Source organism: Eublepharis macularius, chromosome 13 (genome assembly GCF_028583425.1).
Source record: "Eublepharis macularius isolate TG4126 chromosome 13, MPM_Emac_v1.0, whole genome shotgun sequence".
NCBI lineage: Eukaryota > Metazoa > Chordata > Lepidosauria > Squamata > Eublepharidae > Eublepharis > Eublepharis macularius.
In genome coordinates this window covers 3,196,876-3,219,647 of record NC_072802.1, presented here as the reverse complement: position 1 = coordinate 3,219,647, position 22,772 = coordinate 3,196,876, and the positions used below count along the sequence as shown (strand labels likewise).

Sequence of the window (22,772 nt, the reverse complement as noted above, 5' to 3'; positions counted from 1 at the left end):
ACACTAACAGCCAACTGGCCCTGATCTGGGTATACTTGGATCCATGAATGGACGGTGGGACTTCTGGTTCCACCTGGCTCGACAGATGCTTATTGCTCCCGGTGAATTTTACCTTACTTTTTTTTATTGCAGTTTCAACTTTAGCTCAGGCAAATATATATAATCTTGGATTAGTTTACATTGAGGAGACTTCAAAGGCATTAAGAGCTGGGTGGTTATTTAGAACTGAAGCTGTGAAAAGATATTTCACTTGCTTGTCAACACCCCCTTAACACAGATAACGGCGAGAGAGGCTGAGGACTACTCTCCATCTATTTCAAATCAATTGAGGACTGAGGATTCCTCTGTGACTACGGACACCTCTGCCATGTTCTTCTCTATGCTGGAAGAAAATGCTGAAAACAATAAAGTGAATGAGAACCACAAAGAGCAATTTGAAGACACAGAAGCTGAGGGATTAGATATAAACCCCTGTGAGTTTTTACATCTGACTGCAAAAACTGTTGAATACATTTGCAAACAGCTACAAGTGCTGAACCACAAAATGGTCAAGATAAGCAATATGATAATGAACATAGAGGGGAGCGGAAGAGAAGGAAACAGGAAACATGAATCGAAGCTTTTGATGCCATCTCAGACTGCAAATTCTATGGAAGGTGATAAGGCATGCAAAGGTCCAATGTATTCATCTTGTGCGGTGGCTAGTAACAACAGAGGGGATTACAACCTAGTGCTACAACCATCTAAGGTCAGTCTGACTAGTTGTAAGTACAATGGATGTATTCCCTTTTGGAAATCTAAAATAGCAGCCAAGAAACATTTAAAAGCTCTTGTGGGTGATCAGATGAGAGTGGTGGATCTAAAACAGTTAGAAATTCTGGGCAGTGTGAATTAAACACTAATAGTGCAATCCTAAGCAGAGTTACTCCAGTCTAAGCCCATTGATTTTAATGGAGTAACTCTATTGAAATGGAGTAATTTCAGTGAAGTAACTCTTCTTAGGATTGCGCTGTAAGAGTTTTATTGTCTCTCAATAGCTCAGAAATACCATCAATTTTATTACAAAACAAAGGATATTTAATGACAAAGGGAATTTTCCCTGCTTGTGTTTTTATTAACCCATTATCGGCTCCCTTACTCCCAAAGGAGGAAGGAGTAGATGATAGGAAATGTCTCAGGCATCATAGGAGAGTGAACAAATTCCCAAGGAAAGATGTGACCAGCGCTAGTGCCAGCGGTAAGGAACGTGGATGCAGGACTGTACATGTAAATAACCAAGTTCCATCTCTTTCGGAAATGCTGTTGGATGAGGAAGATGTGGAGGAAAATATCCATGAAGCGTTTGTAACACTACCTGATCAGGAACAGCAGTGGATCATAAACAGGCCAGAGCTTCTGAAGACTGAACTGATCAAAAGCAGGTCTGCGAAGTCGTTACACCCACCCCCTCTAAATGTTTTGCTTGAAGAAGGATCTGAAGTGGCCCACACAAAGGGGGATCCGCATGATCAATTTTGATTGGACTTTCTGAGCAGTCATGCCGCGGTGGAGTCCTACGAATCCACTTCTCCCCGATTCCACATTAGGCTTTTGTTTCGCACATTTCATCGGCTCAAAGTCCATCATGCGGAATTTTTGACAGGATAAAAATCGATTCCTCATCGCTTTTTCTGGGGGAAGTGTCAAATGATGCACATCTTCATTTTTTAAAAAAAAAATTCCCCCCCCCCAAAATGTTGCTACACATAAACGTTGCATCAAACCAACACATTAGAAAAAAATTTCTCACAAAAAAATGTTGCTACACATAAACGTTGCATCAAATAAACATATTGGATAGGCCAGAGCACTTCCCGCTGATATTGTGGAAGAGTATTGGCTATTGACATTTGGAGGGAAAATTGTTACCAATGACCCCGCGTCTATCTTTCCCGCTTTCTTTGTGAACAGTGTGGTTTAGTGATAGGTGTTGTGTTGAGGACGGTCTCTTTCTCCCTCCATGAAATGCCTAGACCACTAGTTGAACGCTGAAGTCTCTCCATCACACTTTCACTCTACTTCAGAAGCTGTCAGCTGTCAGTGAGCAACAAGTAACAAATTTGGCCTGTTGTAAAATGGACCCGTTATTGGTCAGCTGTTGTCATGTGACACAGGATATGTTTCTGCATAGATTTGTAGAAACGTTGCAACGTTTTTTTACATTTTTTTTTAAAGGGGAAGGGAAAGGGGTAGTGGGTGTAGCTTAGAAAACATGATTGGCCAATCAAATTAAGTTGATTCGAAGGGCGAGAGATTCTATGATGTGAATTGAGAAAGGGGAGAATAAAATTTTTAGCTCTACTTACCAGATTCATCTATGCAATGGGTGGCCACTATCTCCACAGCAGTGCATCCTCTACAGGACACGTCCTGGGAACTTCCATTGATGAAAAACGGCCTTGCTGTACAGAACAAGCAGGCAGCTCTTCTTCAAAAGAGATGCTGCAAGACGACCTCTTTCACTTTAGACTTGCCTCCCCCTACTGTGCCGCTCCCCATAGAAGGGGCATGTCGCATGGCCAGTCCCATGCTTTGCTACCACACATGTGTATTCCAGCTGGAAAGATTTCTTGTGTGGTGCTCCAGTGGTGACCTCCTGTGGCCACACTGATTAATCTCATCAGAGATTCTAACAGAACAGTCAAAACTGCTGTGTGAGGTTTGCACTACAGTGCAAATCTTTATCCATTCTAAAAAAAAAAAAAAAAGGCAAGAAAAAATGGGAAGAAATTGGTGGGAAACATAAACGCCATGCAGGCGAATGTTTCAAATGGCAAGCTGATGTGACCAGGCATTGCTTTGGGAAACTGAAAACAGGGATGGAAGGGGTTTTAAAACCACTCAACACCAACGGGAGACAATTGGCTTTGTACGAAAGGTAAAATAAAACCAGCACAATCTCACATTCATGCTGCTAACAAAACGGTTTTGTATGAAATACGCTATTTATGCCATTTACCCAGCAGCCAAAATGCTTTACATCAGCTGTGTGAAAAGCCCCTACGTAGGTCTCCTCTCAGAGATTCCATTTGGTGCAGAACGCCACAACTCGAGGATTATCAGGCGAAGCAGACTGATTACTCCCTCCTTGCAGCTGCTCCATTGGCTGCCCATCATTTACTGGGCCCAATTCAGGGTTTTTGCTGTCACCTGCAAAGGTCTTCATGGCCTTGGCCCCTCGTGTCCACGGCTGCACCTCTCTCCCCATACTCTGCCATGACAGCTTCACTTATCTGACCAGGATCTGCGGCAGGTTCCACCCTGCAAACAGGCAAAGCCAACAGCCGTCTGTACATGCACATTTTCTGTGGTGGCCCCCCACCTTATGCCACCCTGCCAAGTGTATTTCTTTTGTGTGTTTCCCTGACGAAAGGGAACTTGACTGCAGGCAGGTAATGGAGCACACTCCCTGGAGTATGTCCACGCTCTCCTGAGCAAAGGGGCTGGCTGCTGTTTTCTCCCCCTGCATTCTGGTGCTGTGTATATTGGGAGCCGCATCAGGGGGCTGTGGTGGTATCGATGGGCAGCGGCTGGTTACATCTGTCCATGCCACTCCTGGATCAGGTATCGGCAGCACACCACATAGGATGAGTGAAGCTCAGCTGGGCTGCCATGGACCCTGAGGCAATCGCTCTGCTGTCTGTAGCTTGCTTTGCTACCACAAATTTCAACTCTGAGATCGGTTTCCAGCTAGCAGTGCCACACCAGCACGGGTGAACCACCGTTGCCAGCCAATTACAGGCACTGGCGTGCTAGGATCTGGCTGCCTAGCATTTTAAATTTTATAAGTATGCCAATGGCACATTTATATGTTCTCTAAAATATAAATGATGCATTTTTGTTATTAAAACAGAAACGTAAGTTTAGAGTAAAAAAAATACATTTTTCAATTTTTCACATAATAATTAGATCTTTTTCTACCGCCGCCCCTAATTTTTTACCAGGGTGTCAACATTTTCAAATATTCTATGTATCTGTCCAGGACTACTTCCTGCCTGGGGTTTTTGAGGAATGAGGCAAGAACTGTGCAAACATACATGCTGACGTGACATCTTGGTATCATGTACTCCTCTTCCCCCTATGTTTTGGCATTATACCTCCAAATGAACACATTATGTTCATTATGTTAAAACCAGAACACTTGCTATACTATATAACCGAGCAGGATTTCCATTTTGCATCTGAGGTGTTCAAACTCTTGACTTTTTGATAGAAAGATATGCTTCTATATGAACATTTTTTAAAAAGTTCACTTCAGCTGCAGCCCAAATTTGCTACCAATGGAGAGAAATATGCATGCAGTGCCCATGTACTGTTGCATGTGAGGTTTCCCACACCCCACATGCAAGCATTGGTGGCAATTTGAATGGAGCAAAGAACTGCACAGTGAACTACATATCTTTGTTTTGCAACTCCTGACATTTGATAACTGGGTATAGTGTATGGGAAGGGTGCAGGCTGGTGTTCCATCAATGCAGCGAAAAGGAACCTAAATATAAACTGCAGAGGTAAGACAGCATGGTTCACCGGTGTGCTATTTGTGCTACACATCCCAATTTTTATAGAAAAGAAGTACACTTAGATGTAAGTGACAAACATCGCATGCGATTATCACTGAACGGAACACAAGCACATTCTGGTGAGGACTGACAGGTGCCGGGTGGGCTTTGAAAGGGCTGGGATGAGTCTGTTGAAGACCTGATGGTAACACCAAGTTGCCTTGTTGAGGAATTTGGAGGCAGAAGTTGTTATCGGGGATGTGGCTTGGACTGGTTTAAAGCATTCCTCATGGAAGGGACTCAAAGGGTTGCTCTTGGAGACCAGCTATCTTCAGAGAGTGAATTGTCTTGCGGGGTTCTACAGCATGCAACGTTATCTTCCATGGTACTCAACATTTATAAGCAGCCTTTAGGAGAAACCATTCAAAACTATGGAACTGGATGTCACCAATATGCAGAGAACACCAACTTTTTAGTCTCACTATCCATATCCCCTGGTGATGCAAGAAGAGGACTTGAGTTGCTGCCTGACTGCTGTGGCTGAAAGCAATCGGAAACTGAACCCAGACAAGGTAAAAGTGAAGCTCATTGGGGAAGCAGAGATATTGAAGGGCACTTTGCTTCCCACTTGACCCTTGCAGACTCAGTTAAGAGCCTACGGGTGATATACCAACTCAGTCTAGCCTGGAAAATGGCCCCTTACCTTGACATGGCTGATCTAGCCACCTGGATCTATACCATGGCAATATCAAGACTGGACTTCTGTAATGAACTTGACATAGGTCTCCCCTCAAAGTCAACTTGGAGACAGTTTGTGCAGGATGCCGTGGCTTAGTTCTTGCAAAGCCCTTCCTGGCCTTGGTCCTTATATCTGTGAGGCTGCCTCTCTTCCTGTGCTCCACCATGACAGCTTTGCTCATCTGAACAAGACCCTACAAATAGGCAAAATCAATAGCTGCCCTTAGGTGAGCATTCTCTGTTGTGGCAACCACCTTATGGAATAGCATGCCTGAAGAGGTCAGGAAAATTGTCTCTCATGATTTTCTTGGGCCAGTTACACACTCTCAGTCTAACCTACCTCACAGGGTTGTTGTGAGGATAAACTGAAGGAGCTACTTTGGGTCCACATTGTGAAAAAAAGGTGGGGTGTATACAGAGTAGATAAAACAATTATTCATGAGGGCTTTTTTACACAGTAGGAGGGCCAGTTCATAAGGAAATTGTTCAGGGAGAAGTTTTGGTTAAGAGACAGGGGCTGTGGACTACACTACTGAGTAGGTTCTGCGACATTTAATATGCCCTGTCTAATTGCTTATACTTTGCGAATTGCTTGTGCTTTATTTCAGCATTGTTTCAGCTCTGTGTCATATCGGGGCACATTAAAATTTCTGCAATCCATGCCCTGTTGCACTGTTATTGATCATTTGAGCCATTGATCATATTGACTCCCAATGCGTAATCCACCTTGTGTCTCATTGAGAAAGGGGGACTATGTTCATCATAGATGGAGGTACAAATAGCACTGGCCTAATCAACCAAAATACCAGGTCTTAAAATGTGATTTTTTTGGTTGGTCCTAATGAAATTGGATTTGTTTTTGTCTTCATGTAACTGCTATTCCAAAGGCTGTGTTTCGAATTCCTGTTTAGAGAACGTACATGAGATGGTGGCCATAAAACAATGTTTATTTTGGAAATGCAAAAAGATCAAGTGTGACTTCCCTACTCACCCACCACTACATATTCTGCAGTGCAATTCTACGCCAAGTTACTCTAGTCAAAACCCTTTGAAATTAATGGGCTTCGTCTGGAATCACACTGCATAGAACTGTACTGCTAGCTGCTCCCCTCTGCCTGAAATGTCCCTGGCCTCCTTCTGTCATACCTGCATCTCTGCCCAGGCAATGCTATGAAGCATCATCACAGGCAGGACTGCAAAGAGATTTGGACGGGAACATTTTTAAAAAGAGGGATTGACCAATAACACTCCATGCACTCTTTAAAGCTCAGCTAGGGAGTTCTCCCTGGTTTCTTCTCCAAAATGATCCATCAGGTACAGAATGACTGAACTCAGGACAGATAAGTTTTATTTGCAAAGAAAATATTGGCAATTTATGTAAACTTACATCTCCATTTATGTACATTATGTATATTTTATATACAGGCAATGTTATGAATCAAGATGCTGACCAGCAGACAGCACCAGCGCACTCTGTCTTTCTTACACCACTGTAAGATGGGCTGCTTGTCCTTTGCCTACAGCCCTTCTGTCATTCGTGGGTTTACTTCCATCAATATATGAAACTAATTGTCAGAACTGTCAAATGCAGGAAGCAATGTAGAAAAGCTTGTGAGAGTATTAAAGTTTGCAAACAAGTAATGCACGCTCAGGCAGGCAGAACATATAGCCAGTGTAGTAGAAGCCCCTGTGCTTCTATCAAAAAGCTGGGGTGAAATTCAATTGGCAAATATCAGTGCGACTTTAGCAGAGTTGTACAGTCTTAGAAGGGTCTTCTAGAAGTATTTGGAATAGGCCATTATACTATCAGCATCTTTTTAAACATGACAGATTCATCAATGGCTGCACAGCCCTGGTTGCAAGTCTACAAGTAAACAGTGGTGGCTGTCCACGTTTGGCATTCAAGAGATTTCTGTTCCTGTACAGTCCTTGCCTGTTCAACAGAGAAAGGAACCATCATAGAACGAACGCCTTTATTTCCCTCTTTGCTCCAGAAACAGATACAGGTAGATGTGGGGATTGTTGGAAGAGCCCGCAGGTACTGGACCAGATTGCTGGCGCTTTCTAGGAGAGGGGAGAGCTTTCTAGGAGAGTGTTCCTCAAGACAAGCATTACCTGGGCCAGCTTGGGATGGTGTTTCTGTCTGCGTGACTCAGATGAGGAAAATGCCTCGGTCTGTTCAGCTCGAAATGCTTCAGATCCATGCACACAGCCTGCCCTTCCAAACTGCTGCTCACCACCCACCAGCACTCACTTCACCACCCACCAACAGTCCCACCTGCCTGCCTGCCTGCCTGCCTACCATGAAGGTGCCCCCTGGGCCCTTGAGGAGATGGGCTTCACCATGCAAAGAAGGCTCTTGGATCTCCCACAGGAAGATCCTGGGCAGCAAGCTCATCACTTTCAAGCATCTCTTACAGATTTGTTCCTTTAATTTGCTTCTCAGCATTAGTCCCAACTGGGGGAAAAGAGATGAATGCCTACATCTCAACAGCTGTTTCTCAGACAGGATTTGTTGTCCAGATGCTACAGTTTCATCATCTTTCATGATCTGGGGAACTCCCATCAACTTCCTTTCTAACAACAATTATTTTCTGGGAAAGCAGGACATATTCAAAGATTAGCATATGCAAGTAAAGCTCACGCAAGGCTGTCTGTGATTCAGTTTGCCAATTGAGAAGAAAGGATAGCTGAGGACTATTCAAACAGCACGAGACATAATCCCCATCCGTGCAGTACATCACCTAAGCCTAAAGATCGAAAGACGGCCGATTCCGAGCAGGTCTCTCTTGAAAAGAGACACCTGAAGACAGGAAAAAGCACCACAAAGCCTGGAAGCAAAACATTTACTTTGGGAAGTGTATTGCCTATATTACTGTGGTTCTTGGCCGGTTTCAATATTTTAAATTACTCTTGGGCATTAATCTTGTACTTGTCTTGTTTTTTTCCCTTTTATATGCCAATAAAAGGTGATGATGATGATGATGATGATGATGATACTTTTGGAAGCAGACTTCCATTTTTGCTTAAGCCTTTTTAAGAGACGGATCCTAAACTGATCTTCTGAGAATCTTACTCAAGTCTGTTCTGTCGGGTTTACCTCCAGAAAAGTGATCTTAAGGTGACACTGCTAGTTCCTAAAAGACCATTCAGCGGGGCAGAATGTAGTTGTTGCCTGCAACTTTTAACTCTCCTGACTACATCAACTGTTAGAGGAAGACCAGCCTATGGAAGGGCCCCCGAGAGAGACCTCAGTATCTCTGCCAGGAGCTGCGAAATGACTGAGGCATTGGAACCTCCCGTTCTCACTGCAGCTTAACACTCACTTTGGGAATGCTTACTGGAAAGCATTTTGTTGTTGTTGCTCTTATGACATTCATTGTGCCTGCTGCCTGCTTCTAAACACTGCCACGAAGTACTTGGTCTGCTTATAGCTATTGTCCAGAGAATGACGGTTAAAAACAACCTGATTCTCCACTGGGAATGCATAGCCCTACAGCAGAACTTGTTCAGCTTAGTGGAGAAATGCAAACCCCGACAGTTCCTTGCACGAGTGCCCGGACAGCTGTATGCCTGTTGTCACCTCCTGCCAGATGCTCTTGACAAGGCAACATCCAAGCAGGAAACAATCACCACAAAACAGGTCTCAGAGGCACAACATGAAATACTGGAGAGAGGCCATAGAGGCTTGCCGCCTTCTCCTCCCCAGTGCTCTCCCATTTGCCTTTCTCAACACAAGCCTCGATCTTCCTGCCTTGACATTAAGGGATAAATAGCGCTGCCATCAATTCTCTCTGTGGCTGGGATCCTTTGGGCAGCAACACTGCGCAGTTCTGGGAGGCCCCTCCTTCACTGTGTGCCATATTCCTTTAGGATGCTGGTGCATCTCCTAGCCGTATCGCTCCAAAGAAGGTTGTGTGCTTGCTCATGTTGATGGAGATGTCTGCATGGACCATTTTCACGGCAATCTTCTGCCTGGCTCTGAGGAGGCAGACCCCAGCTGTGTAGCAGGTGTTGAAGTTAGTCTTCCCTGTCTCAATGCTTCGAGTGCACTGCAGGAAGGGTTTCTCATCCACAACCACCTCATAGCTGGCAAAGTCTGTGAAGTTTATGTAATATACCTAGTAGGCAGAAAAATGGTAGCATCAGAAGGAGGCAAGTTGCAGGTCTACCGATCATGGGCCCTTGGTGAATTGGTAAACAACCCAACAAACTGAGCTTCTCGATGTCTAAACTTGGACCCAGGAGGCTGCAGAATCTTTGAATTCCACATAATGGGCAGGCAGCCTAGAGCTAATTAGATGAATGGAAAACTTGGGAAAGTCAGCTGTTAGAAATACTGCTAACAAACTTCCACATCTCTATAAAAATGCACCATAGACTGTGAGGTGGGCAAGCGCCCACTGGTAGACAAGCGACGTACAAATGGTTTGGACGTGATGCGGAGTGCGTGGGATGCTTCCGCAGTGGCCGCTGCCAGGCCGGTTTCAGCTCTTAGCCTATTTTAAGGGGAGCTTCTTTTTTGAAAAGCAAACTGTCATTCTGCATTGAACGCAGCATGATAGATGTAATAAGCCAGTCTGAGGAAAAGACACTGAACAACACAGCCCTGTAGACAGTGAAAAGAAAATTTAAAAATGAACTTACAAATTTGGGTCCATACCCAAATGTTAGTAGTGGCTGTGGTCATAAATGACTGAATATATTCAACACAAGGGTAAGCAGCTCAGTTGCAAAAATGGAAGGGCAAGAGGTTGAGGAGAGACTAAATCTGTGTTAAATCCTCCAAGTCCATTTTCTTTTGGACTTATGATCAAGTGGGCATCCACAGTGGGCGTTTTATTTCAGTTGTATGGGAGGGGGTCAGCATCCAGCCCATTCCCCTTTCTGCACCCCCACCCCAGTACTCCAAAATATAAAATGCTCCTTTAGTATATACACTTTTCTTCTCTTTGTTTTTAGAAGCCCCTTTTGTGGTTCCCAAAACACTTTGCATTTTGGATACAGGAAAAGGAGTTAGGCCTAAGACCGTACTCACTTCTACCTGACTATAGACGAAGTAGGTGCCATCCACCAGTACCTCCAGCTCCCCACTGCGGGCGTGCAGCTTAAACACTCTGGGGTTCATCGTGATGCGAGACCAGTCGTTCAGCACCCCACCTGAAAGATCTCAGTATGAGAAAACGGCAGTCACTCAGTACCCGTCAGAATGGAAAACGCAACAGCAGCACGAAAACAGATTTTATTTATCAATATATTTAATTATCAATATAGCCCCATCGGTGGATGCTTAAATCCAGAGTCTGGAGCCATGGATTGACAAGACAGATATTTCTACAAAAACCTGAAAAAGCCCCAGCTTTGCAAAAAATATCTGAAATCTGAAACAAAAACCAAAATAACATGGGGGTTAAACCTCCCCACTCCCCCGATAAAAGCAATGCCTATAGCTTTAAGAAACTAATGCCCTCAGTGGCTATTGCTAGATAACCATAACAGTATTGCCAAGCTACAAGCCTTGCTTTCTGTCAGTAAAAAGCAGGCAGAGGAATCAGAGCCCTTCCCAGAGTTGTTTTGGCCTTTGAAGGGCTCACTGGGGCCAGGCCCAGAAACAACCACCATCGCAGGGTTGTTGTGCGGATAAAATGGAGGAGAGGAGAATGAAGTAAGCCACTTTGGTCCCTGCTGGGGAGAAAGGTGGGGTATAAATGAAGTAAATGGCAGGTAGGAAACAGAGAAGGAAACAAGGAGAGGATATGGTGGCTGGCAGGAAGAGAGAAACAGTGTGGAGAGGGGGATATAGAGGAAAGCAACATGAACCCTGCAAGGCACTGCAGGTCCTCCGCCACACAACTGGGTTGGGAACAGCAGCTGGGCCAGCACTTTATCACTGGTCCACTCATCTCCAGGTGGAAACTGCCACAGGGAGGGAAGGAAAGCTAAAGACTGAGGGGGAGGGGGTAGGTTGGCTGGTGGGTGGGAAGGAAAGAAGGAGGCAGGAAAAGCAGAAAGGCTCTGGGGACTTTCAGACGAGGGATAGAGAAAGAGTCAGGGAGAAGATGGGGAGATCTCCCTCCCTCCCCCCGGATTGTGTATGCAGCACACAGCAAGGAAGATCCAGAATGCCACCCCACTGAAGCCCTAAAGGATGAAACAAATATTTCTAATAATAGTTTTGACTTCCTCTTGCTCCTCTTTCTTCATTTGGGTATTTCTGTTTTTGCTGTTAATATTTTGTATGAGATACAACACTGTTGTTTTTGGAGATGTGAAAGAAAAGAATTGTAAATAACTTTAGAAAATTATTTGGTGTGAAGGAATATGGAGTACAAAGGGTGATCATATTTTATAAAGTGATATATAGAGAAGGGCTGACACCAACACATTGCCACACGGAATACTATTTCACAATCAAAACTACCCTTATTTTATATCCCACCTTTCTCCCTAATCAGGATATAAAACAGCTTATCATAGCACATTCTGCTCCTCTACTTTATTCTCACAACAACCACCCTTTGAGGCATAATAGGCTGAGAGACTGTGATGGTCCATGGTCACCTGGCAAGCTTCCATGGCAGAGCAGGGGCTCCAACCCAGTTGTCCTGGGTCCTAGTCCAACACTCTAACCAGTATGCCATGCTAGCCAAGGAATGACCAAGACGGCCAGTGCTCATTGCTTGAGATTCTTACCATTCTTTACTTGAATTGCTGACCCTTGTCCTTGCAGATGAACTACAGCTGGCTGCAAATCAGAATACAGATGATTAAAGTTAAGCAAGTGCTGGGCACTCGGGATCACACTCTGCCTCTTGAGAGATTTACAAAACTGCTGCAGCAGCCTTTTCTTAATTCAGAGTCTAATGACAGGACCCATTGCTCTGTCCACATGATACCCACTAACTACCAGTGAAAACCTAAGCAGGCTCATACTCTTCTATGCCCACTGAATTCTGCTTTGGATGGCATTGCAAATGCATTCTTTTATGCTGAGAACTTTGTTTGCTTTTGTTGTAGTTTCTAGTATTTATTTGCTTTTGTTGTATTTTCTGTATAAATCTTGAGAAGAATGGTGGATCCTCAAGTATCTATGTAACAAGGTATGAAAAACAGCTGCCAAACAATTTCTTAAAATGTACATCAACACAGCTTCTCCTAGATACTGAGCTCCAGAAGGCAATCCCGTTAAGCTCCAGAATGAGTAGCAGTCATGTAGCATCAAGAAAGCTACCTTGGGGTGAATAAAAAGCATTTTTGGAAAATGTAGCATTTTCAATCAAAGAAAGCACAGATTCCACGGAGTCCAGGTTCACATACATGTTCTCTGCTAAGCTAGAAAACTAACCTGTGCATCTCTAGGTCCTGCTTTATCCACAGCACCTGCAAGATAAAATGTTTATGATAAAACCGAGCTTAAAATGTCTATGTAGAATCTGAAGTACCAAATCTTACAAACAATGCATAAAACTTGATGATTTCCATTCAAAGAAATAAACTACAATTTCATGAGGTTTATCATGAGGCTGATCTTCATGATAAAAGAACTGAATTCAAACCAGTCTGTTCACACTTGCAGAGCCAAGTTACCTTGAAACCGTGAATGACAACTGAGGATGCTGCCCACCCTTCTGCCCGGCTCTATGACCACGAATGTTATTCTTCAAAGCGCGGCTGAGTCAATGAAGAAGCTAAGAGACAGTGAAAAAGGTGCCTGGGCTTACCTCTAACTGCTGCTTATTATGTCATGTTCTGGTGCAGCTTCTTAGACGGGAACTGCACCTGAACAGGCCAGCCTCAGAAAATGCAGGGTGTGTGAAAGGAACTGCCCTTTTTTCAGTCCTTGTTGGAGCTGGAGCTGACAATGAAAATCTCACAGTGGAGCAGGACAGAAAGGATGTGTGACTGCATAGCACACCCTCAACAGACAGAAGTTATGGTAATGTGCCACCCTGTTTTCAGCTGTGTGTGTGTGTGCCTGTGCACCCATTAGCAGGCGAAATTAACAAAAGGTAGAGGGTGTGATGCTCTTAAATGAACATGTTGAGAAGAACTTTCTTTCTAGCTCTTCTAGAATGTTCATGAATAAAATATGTCATTTATGGTCCACCTTTTTCACTGAGAATCAAGGTGGATTACACAGTGTGAGATTAGTACAGTCAGTATCACGGACAAATTCATAAACAATGCCATAGGATAAATAAACACAAGTTTACAAAGACATAGCATTAGCAAGAATCCAGTACAGAGTTGAAGAAATGCTGAAGCAATTCTAGGGCTGATATAGGAGCACGTATTTAAAGCAACAATTAGTACGTAAGGCAACATAGTGGTGAAGTCAATAGGTGAAGTCTATGGTCCCTAACTCATTAGCAGAGCATCTGAGACTCCCTCTCTACAATACAAAAGCCTTTTTGTATAATTTGGCTTAGCACTGTTTGCAGAAAGCTAGGAGAGTGGGGGGTCTCCTGGTCTCCTCGGGCAGGCCACTCCACAGGGCAGAGGCCACCACAGAGAAAGCCTGCATAGGGGCTGCTGTTGATTTCGCCCACGTGCAGCTTGGCACCTGCAGGAGACCCTGTTCAGATGAGCTAAGCTGCAGTAGAAGAACATAGGGAGGGAGGCAGTCCCGTAGGTATGCTAGACCAAGGCCGTGAAGAGCTGTGTGTGTGTGTGATAACCAACACCTTGAACTGCGCATGGTACCTGATAGGTAGCCAATGGAGTGAGGGTAGAATGGAGGTGATGTTCATGCTCCTGCTCGCTCCTGATAACAGTCATGCTGCGACTGAAGAACCTCCGGTTGCATTGCAACAGCATTGCTGTCTAGCAACACACCTTCGAGGAAGGCAGCTGAAGAATGTGCCCTTGTTGAATGGGTAGAGGGTACTCAACTTTTGCTTCTATGTAACAGCACACGGGATACCAGTGTGATAAACACGGGACAGAAGCCCTGGCCCCTTCCTTGGTCCCATAAAAAATCCTTTGCATTCTGTATATAAAAAGATAGCACTTTCTTGACAGCTAATGGGGATCAGATAAGACAATATCCTGATGGATATGGAAAGAGGACACCAGTTTTGGCTGGAACTGCAAGCTCGGTCACTGCACAACTGCATCTGGCACTTTAGGAAAGGTGGGGATCTATTCCGAGGGCTCTAATTTCACTTATCCTACCTGAGGAAGTGATAGCTGTTTTAGCTATAAAAAGCTGTAGCACAAGTGCCAGAGGCTTGAAGGGACTAGAATTTTTTTTTTAATTTTTATTGGTGAGTACATAAAGTATTATTAAATGTAGATTGATATATTAGAAAATTGGAGATATAGAAGAATTTGAATATGCTTAGAATAAGGGACTAGAATTTAAGGTCCAAAGACAGACTCCATCGAGGAACCGGGTAAGTCCCTGGTAGAAATATGTTAAACAGACCTGAAGAAAGATTCGAATTCCGTGTGAGAAAACGTGTTTCCTTTCCATCTGTGTATCGCAAGACGATTTGACAGCCATATATACTTGAGTGGAGATGGATGCAAATCCTTGTTTTTATAGTGTAGAAGGTAGTAAAAAAATGGAGCCTCTGGAATATTCCCTCAGGCAAGTGTCTTGTAGGTTGGCCCGGGGTTCCAGATCTCTTCCGTATTTAGTGGAGGAATTCTGAGAGAGGATTAATGGCAGTTGCAAAACTGGGCCTGAGGCCTGTCGGCTCAGCTGGGGCCAAACTGTGAGTCTGGGTCGTTGTGTGTCATGATGGAAGTGGCCACGGGACAGAGGACTTTGCCCTGAGATGATCCAGTAGAGCGGCAAACCAACTCTGCCTGGGCAGAGGGAACAAAGAGGCGTCTCTATTTATATGCCGCCTTTCCACCCGAACTAGGGTCCCCCAACGGGGCAAACAACAGACAATTAAAGCATTAAAATTGCATCTAAAATTCATATATAAATACAGTAAAAAGGTATCAAGAATAAACACACACACAACCAGGGAGGAGGGCCTCTCTATCCTTCCACATAATTATACAGCTGTTATGGAGAAGCTCCAGTTATTTCTATGGGAATGGCTGTCCTCTGATCTCATTCATGATGATTAAAAAAACAACTGCCTAATAGGTCATAAGATTATCAAAGCAGCAAATTAATTCCACTAGACGCCTCACAGAATCCTGGCATCTCCTGTAGTTTTTATGAGATGCGCGTGGCTCAGATCTCCAGCCCCTTTAATGGAACAAAGGCCAGTCAGGCCGATGGACAGATCTTCCTCCCCGCAGATCCAGCTTCCTCCTCTCTTTGTCCATGGAGAGGAGTCATGTGAGCCCCTGTAAGCGCGGCTCCCCTGTCAAGCTTCCACTATGGAGCTGGCAAGGGAGTGAGTGAAAAGTACATTCCATTTTACACTAGGAATCGATCTTCCTAACCGAGGCTGATGTTGACCACATTTCTGATGTCACACCCGTAAACCTCTGCGCAGGGAAAGCTATGGGCTCTCTAGACTCAGAGTGCTGTACTTTGAAAGGGCTTGAGGTGCAGACAAGACAACATGGACATCCTGAGATTTCGCCACTCTGGCCACTGGTTCACTATACTCTCAAATCTTCACACACAGAACTAGATTTGACTTCTGACGTGGTGTCATCTAGTGATGGTTCTGAGGGCATCTTGGACTTTGAATCCAAGCGAGGAGAGGAACTACTGTCCCTTCATGGGTCTCTGCCCTCTTCAGGTACCACTGAGCAACGTTCTGCATAGTCTTCAGGTATAGGGTATGGCCAGTGCAGACGTTGTCTTCAAATTGACCTCAGATCCTCAGGGTGGCTCTTGCAGTATTGAATGATCTCATTAGGGCAGTGTGGACAGATGGGTAAGGTCTGAAATAATGATGCCTTCCATATACTGACTAGTGTGGTGACACGTAATGGAATCCATACAATGGTAAGGCTCCCTAACCCAGATGTTCCTGTCTGGGTCATCTCTGGTGTGGGATCTCCAATTTTGCACATTTAGCATCTTGCCACATCATGTCCCTTATCGAAACAGCGTAGAAAAACATGGTCATCGTTGAGTGTCATCTTGCCCTTGCACTCCTCACATTTTTAAAATAATGCTTCGTGTGCCAGGATGGGGGAAGCCTCCACTACTTTTGTCAAAAAACCCCAACAACAACCAAAAACCCAGCACAGGGAACAGTCTCATAGGAGGAAACAAGGTGAGTCTACAAAAGTCACCGCAAAGGATGCAGCTCACACACAAACGACCAGTGGTGACTGAGAGACGACCGAGGGAAAAGGAATTTCTCCCTCTCTTTTGGTACAAAGGCTGGAAAATCCATTTGGGCAGAGAAGCCTCTTGCACAATTCTCTAAGCTCCAGAAATGTATATACCATGAAGAAAAACCTCATATTCCTACATGTGTTGCATGTGTTGTTCCATCCCCCCCCCCACTCTCCAATCCCAGCTGAACGGCATTATTTTGTCTTACTAGGCATTCTGCTTACAAACACCAAGGTGAAGTTTCAATTTCCTTGCCTTTTACAGCATTTGGAAGTATGGTTCACTTACTTGCTTCCTCAGAAGTCTCTTTTCATTTCAGTGGGAAATTTCCACACATTTAAGCTTAGAACTGACACCTAAACCTGCATTAACTGGCAAGTAAATTTCCCATAAATTAATTGGGCTTCTCAGTAAACGGTCAGGCCAGGGAAGCAGTGATGAGATGCCATTTTTCTGATCTGGACAGATCCTAAAGCTATCTGCCCTAAGGGGAAAATATACAGGCCACTCCTAGCCCGTATAAGGCATAAAGAGCCAGTGCTGCCACACAATATGGCCGTATTTACTTTAGACCTAAAATGTTTTTTTTTAAAAAAAAGAGGTAGGGGAGAGAAAAGGCAGAGAGGCACTAGGCTCATCTCTCCAAAATGTTTGGTGTAACTATAGAGTTAGACCATGGCAATTAATTAATAGGCAACTGTGGTACCATATCAGAACCATGAACAGGTTAATATCAGCCACTGTACAGGTGGCAAGGGATTGCCGGTCCCGTTACCTGTGCTGATCAGACATTGCTGTGTGGCTACTGTGGCTGTGATCCAAGCCATTCTATCTCAAGGCCACTTCAAGCCTGTACAAGGCATAAAGAGCCAGTGCTGCCACACAAAAAGGAACAGACATATCATACAGGCACACTCACCAAGGCCATCCTTGGATGCAAACTTGGGGGAAAGCCCAGATTCAATGCTCTGTTATCACTCCAAAGTCAGACCCATGACTATTGGCAGGCACTTTTTTCCCAAGTGAAATGTTTGTGACTTCACCAACTTGGCACTAAGATGACAAGCCTATGCATATTTACTAGGGAATTATCTAGTGAACTCTCTTGGGGCAGCGGATCTGTTATGCTGGTCTAAACGCATACAGTGGAGCTGCATGCTTGCTAGTGATGCAGCAAAACACCACACACGGCTTGCAGCACTTACCAGAAGGGCCCTGCAGCCCAGGAGGTCCCTGGGGTCCAGGGGGTCCAGGGGGTCCGGGAGGTCCCATGACTGTGGTGCCTGGAATGCCGGGGATCCCTGGGATTCCTGGAGGTCCCTGAGGTCCGGGAGGTCCGGGGGGACCCTGAGGTCCATTGGGGCCTGGAGGGCCAGCTTTTTTGCCTGAGAAAATAAACGTTCATTATTTTTACCTCTGAACACAGCAGGCAAAGGAAGGACAGTCAGCGCCGCCACCTCCTCTACAGCTGGAAGGCAGACTCACACCTCAGATCGGTACGAGATCTTCCACTGTGTCAGGATGTCGCCTGTCATACTCGGCAAGGTCCTGTGTGCGGCCTGACTCTGATGATAGGGGCTGAAGCTGTTCTCTGACTGGAATGTACAAGCCTGCAAGGGAGGGGGCTGCTCTGCTGTTACTTGTGTGTGTTTCTCTCCAGCCTGGGAAGCGGTGCCTCGTGGCCTTTCCAACACATCATCTCTGCTTTGTCCTGCTGCTCATCTCTTGAGCTTAGCTAACTGTTTCCGGAAGCGGGTGGGGACTCTGGGGGTTAGGCTGTGCTTAGAATCCTATATATGTTACGTGCCTGTAGAGAAAGGCCATTCCTGGCAAGGATTGCAGTAGGGGTATGGTTCTCGTAGCTTCTCAATAAAGTGCTTTAACTCATGCAGTGAAGTCTTTCTGGCAGTTACTTGGCAGATCCTTACACACTGGACCAAATCAATGCTTGAAGAGACACAAGATGTAGTTTTGCTCCTGCTCATCAAGCAACAGGAATATGTAAAGCATTACAAAGAACTTGGGTTTTTGGAAAGCCCCACTGTCCCTCCGCCTCACTGTGGCCTCTAGCGCTGTCAGTCCTCAGGCAGGGCCTGGAGTTCTCCTGGAAATTCACTGCCCGAGTTCCCCTGGAGGAAAGGGCAGCTTCGGAGGGAAAACGCTATAGCCTACCCCCTCCCCCAAACCCTGAGCTTGGTGTCACACTGGTGCTTCTGCTTAGTGCTGAAAGGGCACATTTCACATACATTTTTGCTCTTTTGCAAAAAGCATCCGTCTTTTCAACGGTGCTTCAGACATTTTGTAAAAAGTGGTTGCAAACACTATCACAAGGAAGCAGTTCCCAGTCGGAACAGGTCTTCACTGCAGAGGCAGTTGTTCCGACTATCCCTTAGCTTGATCCAGGGGCAGTCAACTGATGAATGTGGGCACGCAAACTCATCCCAGAGATGAAATTCAGTCTGGGTCTACCCCAATCAGTTATGTATAAATATTTATAAAAACAAAAGTTTTGACCAACAAGTGTGGCAACTAATGACATCTGCAAACGTAGCAGAGATGGAGGAGGTGTGTCAGAAACACAAATCTGCTTAATTTAATTTTTTCATAGATTTGATTTTTGATGTAACATTTAAGAATCCTTGGCATAGAATTTGATTGTTTGAAAACACAGTTTATACATAATAAGGTAAATGGGGGCAAGCCCATAGACGGCTGTAGAACTGTACAAAGATAAAAGCGGTCGCCACAGAACAGAGACTTGCTGAACTGGATAAAGATACATCAAATCCGATATCTTGTTTCCCACAGAGCCAGCTGGGCGCCCCTTGAGAAGTGCTCAGCTCAGGCATGGAGACAGTGTCGGCCCTCCGCTAGGCGCTCTCAGAATCAGGTATAAGGAAATCATATGAAGGGTCAGCTTGGGAACCTCAATCTGGGTTATTTGGACTCTGACCTCCTGTGCCTAATAAAGAAGGTGCAAATTTAGGCATTTAATGATGTCGCCCCAGTTCCTCTCTCATTTGAGCTAAACTGAACTTTGTCAGCAACGAGGCACCTTCCTAATCTTCATAATGTGGGTTGCACAAAAATGTTGGCGATGATGCAGCACCCGGGTCTTTGTAGCCATGGCCCCTCTCTCCATCAGAGCGCATGCCTCCTCCTCCTCCTCCTCACATCTGAGCTGGCAGATGGCCAAGACTTCATCCACTCTTCCAACTCTTCTCATCCTCCATGAGACATACTAAAATCTATAACCTTGAACCATATTCCAAATGTTACACATTTCCCCTACGGCATTTTTATTACATTCCTTTGGTTGATATCACCTTCATCCTGCACTTAACCACAGTATCGGATCAAGTCTGCATGTAAACCAGATTTCAGTGGGCCCTCCCCAAGAATCAAGAAGCAATACATACAACAGCTGTTTTTGCTAATCCTGCCCCTGGGGCTTGTTCTGCTTCTAAATTAGCTGCTACTTCAGGTGTAAAACAATTATATGTAATCCCAAAGTGACACGTGCAGGCAGGCAGCTGCTCATATGCACCTCATTTCTCATTCAACTGAAATTCCTCTTTGCAAAGCTGACAAAGCAGAAGAAAGATAACACTCTGTAACAACCACATTTACAATGAAATCCTAAGAAGAGTTACTCCAGTCTAAGCCCGTTGATTTTAATGGGCCTAGTCTGGGGTAACTCTAGTCTGGGGTAACTGTGACACTGAGAGATCTCTGTCTTTTGGTGCTACACCTCTGAAGATGCCAGCCACAGCTGCTGGCGAAACGTCAGGAACTACAATGCCAAGACCACGGCAATACAGCCTGGAAAACCCACAACAACCATCTGGGGTAACTCTGTTTAGGATTTCACTGTTAATTAGCAGGGCAGCCATCTAGGACACAGAATAACGGTCCATAACTTTCTGCTATGTTTTGCAGTTGGAAAACATGGCAGGGCATTCCCAGAAGGCCCCATGCTTGGATATTTCTCTGCCTTCTGGCCACAACTTGATGAGAGAGCCAGACATGGCTAACACCTCAGCCCTGTGAAAAGTCCTTGTTTGTCTGACTCCATGCTTTCTAAGAACTGACCGTGTGGAGGGAGTTCCGACTGGTGTTCAGAGAATTTAAGCACTTGCGGGTCAGGGTGGAGCCAAGCAAGTGAAATGGGGATGGAGATCATCCCTTGCTTTGCTGAAGGAGGTAAAGCAAATTACCTTAACACCCAGTATTTCTTTCTATTGGATTTCCAAAAGGTTAATATGGATTATATTGTTTTGATGCCACCATGGGTGCTTCTTGGTCCCTCAATGATGCTGTTCAGAGAAAGTAAGAAGAAAAATGTAACTTACCTTTTTTCTTTTTAGATGATGTACTTGTGCCTATAAAAAAAAATTGAAAGATATTATACTTATCTGGGGTTGTCTTAAATCTAAAAAACAGCCCAAATGAATGGATGACAATTTTCATAAACTTCAGCTTCATGAAAATGATTTTCCCCACCAAAAAAACCTTTGAAAATCGTACAGTTCAGTGCAGTTGTTTATAACCAATATGAATTGAAAACTTTGGATCTCGCATTAATGGAATTCACACTTACTAATAGTTAATAACCAAGAAAGGTATAACCTTTAGTGTTACTGTTTTAGTGATGGCAACCTTACCAAACAATATGGTCAAAATATCAGTATGTTCTCCTTCTTTCTAAATTTTGAACAAGTATTTTAAATAAAAATATGCAGTTTGTTGTTTAAAAAAAATGAAAAATAGAAATTATATTCGGCCTTACAAAGCCATGGCTTTCAACATTTGGTTAAGTTTTCAGGGGGGGTTGGCCTTTGCGAGGACTAAATTTCAGGAAGAATATATTAAAGGAAATGTCCATGTGGATCCACATATTTAAAATATTTCAATCACATATGGTCCTGGAAGTCTTGTATGTTAATATATAGAGGAGGAGTTACATGAATACAACTATTAATACAGAAGATCAAATTTGATTTAAATTTTTTAAAAATATGGCTTCACAAGGACATTTCTTTTCTTTTTTTTAACTCTGTTTTGAAGTTTGGTCATCTAAAAGACAAAGTCATTGAAGACCCTTCATGGCCTTGGTCGCTCCTGTCTGCGGGGCCGCCCCTCCCCCTGCGCTCCGACACAGCAGCTTCGCTCTTCTGAACAGGGCCTTCTGCAGGTGCCACCCTGCAAATGGGCAAGATCAACAGCTGCCTCACATGTGCTTTCTGTGGTGGCCCCCACCACTTTATTGATGCCCCCCCCCGTGTGAAGAGGTTAGGAAAGCTCACACTCTCTTGGCTTTCCACAAACTATGCAAAGCTGAATCACCCCAGAGGTCATTTAACTCTGGGAATAGGCCTGTGCTGTAAGAAATGGATCAGGCAAATGTCTTAGTAAAGGGACAGAGCCCGTAGACTATACTGCTGGTGTATAAATGTATATGGTGTATAAGTGGGCCTATGTTCATGTCAAATTACTTGTTTTGTTTTAGCAATATTTCATATCTGTGTTTAGTTCTGAGCTTGTTTCCAAATTCTTGCAATCGATATCCCATTTTATTGTTTGTTGAATGTACCAGCCATTGATCATATTGACGTACACTGTGTAATCAGCCTTAAGTCTCAGTGAGAAAGACAGACTATAAATAACATAAATTCTGTTCTCTGATTAGTGTTCACAGACTGCTCTGTTTTTTAGGCTAAAAAAGGACAATTTTAACATTTGGATTCATTTGAAGATGGAGAGTCGAGCATGTTAGTAGTGCTGGCAAAACGAATTAATGTGGTAATGTAGCTTGATGTGCTAATCTTCTCTGCAGGGCTATTGTCGGGTATAGAGTGTTTTGTTAGCCTGGTGTTTTTCAGGACTGGAAACCATGCTCTATTCATTCTTAAAGTCTCTTCTTTCCTGTTGAAATTGTGCTTATGCTTGTGAATTGCAATGCCTTCCCTGTGCAGTCTGACAAAGTAGTTGGAAGTGTTGTCAAGTATTTTAGTGTCCTGGAATAGGATACTGTGTCCTGTTTGAGTTAGGCTATGTTCAGCCACTGCTGATTTTTCAGGATGGCCAAGTCTGCAGTGTCTTTCATGTTCTTTTATTCTTGTCTGGATGCTACGCTTTGTGGTCCCGATGTAAACTTGTCCACAGCTGCAGGGTATACGGTATACTCCTGCAGAGGTAAGGGGGTCTCTGTCTTTTGCTGAATGTAGCATCTG

General features: G+C 44.3%; 1 protein-coding gene across 1 annotated transcript in view; it reads right to left on the bottom strand.

Annotated features, from left to right (window-relative positions):
• Positions 1–6,607: 6,607 nt before the first annotated feature.
• The window catches only part of EDA (ectodysplasin A), a 136,593-nt gene continuing 120,428 nt past the window's right edge, over positions 6,608–22,772 (bottom strand). Inside the window, exons 3-8 of the mRNA XM_054997010.1 lie at positions 20,892–20,921; positions 17,745–17,924; positions 12,622–12,656; positions 11,970–12,021; positions 10,315–10,445; positions 6,608–9,397 (exon numbers count right to left, since the gene is read on the bottom strand). Coding sequence (XP_054852985.1) covers positions 9,146–9,397; positions 10,315–10,445; positions 11,970–12,021; positions 12,622–12,656; positions 17,745–17,924; positions 20,892–20,921 — 680 coding nt within the window. The 3' untranslated portion in view covers positions 6,608–9,145. The remainder of the gene's footprint in view (positions 9,398–10,314; positions 10,446–11,969; positions 12,022–12,621; positions 12,657–17,744; positions 17,925–20,891; positions 20,922–22,772) is intronic.